This window comes from Lepidothrix coronata, unplaced genomic scaffold (genome assembly GCF_001604755.1).
Source record: "Lepidothrix coronata isolate B3197 unplaced genomic scaffold, Lepidothrix_coronata-1.0 Scaffold86, whole genome shotgun sequence".
Classification (NCBI taxonomy): domain Eukaryota; kingdom Metazoa; phylum Chordata; class Aves; order Passeriformes; family Pipridae; genus Lepidothrix; species Lepidothrix coronata.
Window position 1 is genome coordinate 3,173,355 of NW_016690266.1, and position 5,109 is coordinate 3,178,463.

General features: G+C 46.6%; 1 protein-coding gene across 1 annotated transcript in view; it reads right to left on the bottom strand.

The window, feature by feature from the left end:
- The window catches only part of ACTR3 (ARP3 actin related protein 3 homolog), a 29,908-nt gene extending 25,057 nt beyond the window's left edge, over nt 1-4,851 (bottom strand). Inside the window, exon 1 of the mRNA XM_017820939.1 lies at nt 4,661-4,851. Within this exon, the coding sequence (XP_017676428.1) occupies nt 4,661-4,704 (44 nt within the window). The 5' untranslated portion in view covers nt 4,705-4,851. The remainder of the gene's footprint in view (nt 1-4,660) is intronic.
- Nucleotides 4,852-5,109: the final 258 nt, after the last annotated feature.

Genomic DNA, 5,109 nt, shown 5'->3' on the forward strand with positions numbered 1-5,109 from the left:
GCTGTGTCTCACCTAAAAAATCCACTGCGCAGGCTCGAAGGGTTAATGACCTTTCCCAAATCTTCGCTCGCGAAGACTGGCCAGACTTTGTAGACTTTGTAGGGTTTGTAGGGAAATGCCCCAAAGCACAGCTCGCTGCACTGCACTCCACCTGAGCACCACTCAGCCTCCACTTCTCTGAGTTTCCATGTACCCAAAAGTTAATCCTTCCTTTATTCACAGCAAAACCAGTTATAGAGACTGAACAGCCAAGAAACTCTCAGATAAATGTGGTTCATTCCAAAGAACAGCTTGCAACGTTACGTCAAGAAATCCTGGAAATCCTGAGAAGCCTCAAATCTCCTGACTCTCACCTCAGAGGGAACCCAGACTGCCATGAGGTACCACGGGAATCTTGTGCTCCCGTCAAGAACAGGAAATCTTTCTCCAGTCAACCCCAAAACCTTCATTTCTTCCCTAGTATTCAAGACAGAAGTACTTAAAAAACCACACCCATTTCTGTGACCTGTATATGAGAAGTGAAAACAGGGCCCTAGGTTAGCATAGTAGAGGAAGCAGAAGAAAGCAAGATCCACGACAACAGGCTGAGTCTTTTCCACACAATCACATAACCAACTGACTCAAGAGGATAACCAACACACACAACCCTTCCAACAAAAGACTCCTGGGTACACTGAAGAAGCTGGTCACCAGTGACACTCAAGTATTGAATGGTTTCCCTGACAGCCACAGAAAAATGGCACACAAGCCTAGAGAAAATGGAAAGTTCAGGTATAGAAAATACAAGTAATTTCCTTCATATCCCTTTCATTGCTAAAATTAAGTTCTCATTTTGGAACTGCAGTAGTTACACAGCCACTTACTTCAGCTCAGCTGAAGAGCCATTAATGTGAACACTTGCAATTATCTGCCATCCTGAAAGAGCTAATTCAGTGTTATATAAGTTATACTAAAGGAAAAAAGTGCATTCACACAGAAAGACACAGCTAAAATCTACTTTCTACTTGTCAACCTAATCAAGCTAAATTCTAAAGTGGCGTAGGAAGAGCTTTTAATCATGACTTGCAGGCAGTGCTGTGTTTGCCTGTACAACAGGCAGCAAGAACTATTCAAATACTCAAAAGGCACAGAGTAAAAGACTGCAGCCTACTGTGATTAAAAATGAGTAAGAGCTTTTTTCCTTCTTTGGTATGTTGCTCATCTACTTTATGGAAATAACTCCATTTTATTTTTCTATTTCCTATTTTTTACTTTAAAATGCATCTAATCTTTAGATACACCACAACATGAAGTAAGCCCATTCACAGCACACCTACTAACTTAGAGAAAACCATTAAAAATCTACTGTTTGAAGGATATGAAGAGAACACCACACAGGTGCTACTTCACAGCTCCTTGCTCACGGACAGCATGCCCATCTATTGTGTAAAGAAGGGAAAGAAAGGAGCTCTCAGTAGCCAAGTGAAGTCAAATTCAGTACTAACATGGACAAATACTTCTGACAATAAGGTCCACAATGTTGTTCTATAGATTACCCAACAAAACTATAATATGTTTAGAACTAAATCAGACAAGGTTACTGATTATAGAAAGAATTAATACTGGTTTTAACAGTTATGTTAAACTAACTGGGCTCTTCAGATTTTTCATTTCATGTCTATGAGTTTACTGTATAATTAAGAGGACACTGTGTCAGACAATCAGCTTTTTAAAACCACAATTAAGTATTTACCTGCTCTTACTAGGTATCAATTACCTTATTTTCTAGGTATCAAGTTTGCTTAAGCAAAGAATGCAAATTTCAAGGTAACAAATGTAACACTGGAAGAATTTTTGCTGCACCCATAATCTGATTGCCATGTCTCTGACTTCACCCATTTCCCAGCTCCAGCTGTATGACACGTACTTAGATGACTCCTGAAAAGTTTGACTAACCTGTTAAAACCTCAAGTGACAGGGATTGCATGATCTCCCCAACCTCTTCTGTGTTTTGGTCTCTTTATGCTTTGAAAGAGGTTCTTATCATTTGTATAATCTGCACAGGCTGATGCTGAAAAGCACAACTTTGTCACCTTCCTTATGCCTCTGTCTTAGGTGGCAAAAATGCACCTACACATAAAAAAACCCAAACTAAACACTCAGATCAACAGGCACAAGACAGGAAGACACCCTTAATATCTCTTCTACATCTACCCTTTTGCTGAGTGAGGTAAATTCTCCTTGGATTGTAAATTAATAATCAACCTCCTCCTCTAAAAAAAGCCTACTTATTGGAAAACTGGTGAACATTTAACGCCTTACTTGTTCTAAACAAGGCAGTTCCTTTCACCCTTTCTGCTTTGGTTGCATTTTCAAAACATCTTTTCCTATTTTCAGGGGCTATCTTTCGTTTGTCTGCTTCCTTTCATTTTGACAGACAGGACAGTACCCTGGGTGAGACCTCAACTGATCTGCACTGAGCACACGGCTGATATAATTTACGTGTTGTGTTCTCACTCACTTATACACACAAAATGAGATGGACAGGGAGAGCTACAACAATTAAAAACTAAAAGCTAAGAGCATTATTATGCTATCATATCCTACTGCACTACTACCCACCTGTTCGCTCTTTACCTTAACTATTAGATCTTTCCTTTGTAAATTCACCACTTTATACCTCTGTCTACTGAACTCAATGAATTCAAACCACTCCAACACTCTGTAATGATTCCAATGCTACAAATCTTTGTCCCCGATGTACTGAAGCAGAACTTCAAGGATGAATAACCTTGGATTAGGAAATGCACCTGAAATGGATGGCCTAAAGAGCAGAATAAGTTGGGCTGTGTTAAAAAATACAAAATACTAGTGCACAATAAAACAGCATCTTAGAGCATTTTGTGAAGACTTGGAGGGAAATAAATAAAACAGGAGCAAGACTTGGTCAACATCATATTCAAGAAGATTAGAGTATGCCCTGTGCACTGAAGTCAATTAATGGTGTACTTAACACACACATCCTCCCCAAGATCATTTGTTTTAACACACGTGTCCCTCAGTACACCTCTCACATGAAGACAAAGATATTTCTTACACAGCTCTATACTTGCATGCTGCTCCTGCAGGGCACCACTGAAAGCTTTCAGTGAATCTCTACTCCAGTGGTCACAACCTGTACTTTGCAAATCTATAAAGACATGATTACTGACTTTAATGGGACTACCAGTGATACACATGCATGTGTGATGGGAAAAAGCCTCTGGTGGCATGTGGTGGAGTGTGTTACACAACTTTTGCTTTGAAAGACAAACAGCAATATACACGTTAAACTTGCATATACCTCCATTACACTCAGCTACACACTCTCATTTCTGCTGTGCAAACTTTCCTTCATCCTACAAAATTCAAGGTTTTAGTTCTTTAACTACAGGTACGATTTCTGCATACAACTGCTAGGCACACACATTAGAGACAGACACATGTGTACCTCCTCTTCTTAAAGACTAATTTATTAATGTCCTACACCAAACAGATTCCCTTGAGGGGAAGATGAGCACGTGCTTTCAAAAACAAGTTTCAGAAGAACACGCCCTTTCAAATAAGTATTATAATTACTGTACCTACACTACAGTGCATTCACAAAAAATTCTTTATTTTTGGCAAGACGGACAAGAAGTGAAACAAAACAAAACAAAAATTAGTTAAAGAAGCAGCATGCCATCAGCGGTAGCTAAACAGCCTTGAAAATATACCAGTGCCTTCCTTTCCAATGAAAAACTGATGCACGATGCCTAAATCGCACCGCAGACGGGAGGTCACGGCGCGGTTTTCACTTCCCGAGTGCGCTCCTGGAAGCGGGACCGCGGAACCCGCCCAGGTCGGCTCCCTGTAGACACCTCCAGCCCAAACCTCCGGAAAAAGGGAACCCGAATCCCGAGGGCCTTCTCCCGAATCATTCCTTACGGTATATACCACTGGCACCGCGTTCTCTGCACAGCCTGGCAGCTGCCGAACGAAAAGAAGCGTTTCCAAAGCGGATTTGGTTCAGGTTTGACACTCAAAACTGCCTTATAAGGTATAAAAGCCCGAAAGCAGGAAGAGGCTTTGACAAAACTAAGGAAGTTCCTCTGCGCCTGCTCGATGGGAGGGGGAGGGGATTTTTTTCCCTTCCACAGAGAGAGAGAGAGAGAGAAGTATCACAGAATAAATGACATTATCCGCACGTAAAAAAAAAAAAAAAATTAAATAAATACACAAAAGCCCCCCCCCAGACGTAGCTGGGCAGAGCGGCCGCTCCCCTGAGCCAGCGCATGCCGGGGCATCGCCGGAGCCTTGTCCCCGGTGGCCACCCCCGGCCCCAGCAGCCGCACAGGGACCCCAAACCTCGGCCGAGGACCGAAGGGGGAAGCTCCGAGAGGCTCCGAGCGGCCCCCGAAAGCAAAGGGAAGGGACACCGCTCCCGCCGGGCGGAGAGCGATGGGCGGGGAAGGGAAGGCAGTGAATGCTCCCCCCGGCCCAGCCCAGCCCGACCCGGCTCAGCCTCCCCCACCGCCGGCCCCGGGCGCGGTCGGTTCCCCGGCCCCGGCAGCGCGACCCCCGCCGCCATCTGCAGCAGCAGCGGCGGAACCCGCCCGGCCCCGCCCCGGGCGGCCCCGAGCTGTCAGTGGCCGCGGCTCACCCCGTGCCGCAGTCTACCACGCAGGCCGGGAGCCGCCCTGCCATGCTGGTCGGTTGCGGCGGTGCTGGGGACGGCGGGCGGCCCTGGCGCTCCGGCGGGGCTCGGCGGGCAGCGCTCGGCGGCACCGAGGGACTTCCGCAGGGCGGGCGCTGCCTCCGCCCCCGCCCGCTGCTCGCCCGGCCAGCCCAAGATGGCTGACCCGCCCCGCCCGCCGTGACGCGCGGTGGCGCGGCCGCGCCCCGCCGGGGCGGAGCGGGCGGGAGGGTCCTCGGGGCGGCCGGGAGTCGGGCGTTTAGTGCTGAATCACAGACTGATCACGGAGTCAATCGCGGTGGGAAAGACTGCTAGGGTCACTGGGTCCGACCCCTGGCCGAACACCACCATGTCAACCAGACCATGGCACTGAGTGCCACGTCCAGTCTTTCCTGTTACTCCACCACGTCCCTGGG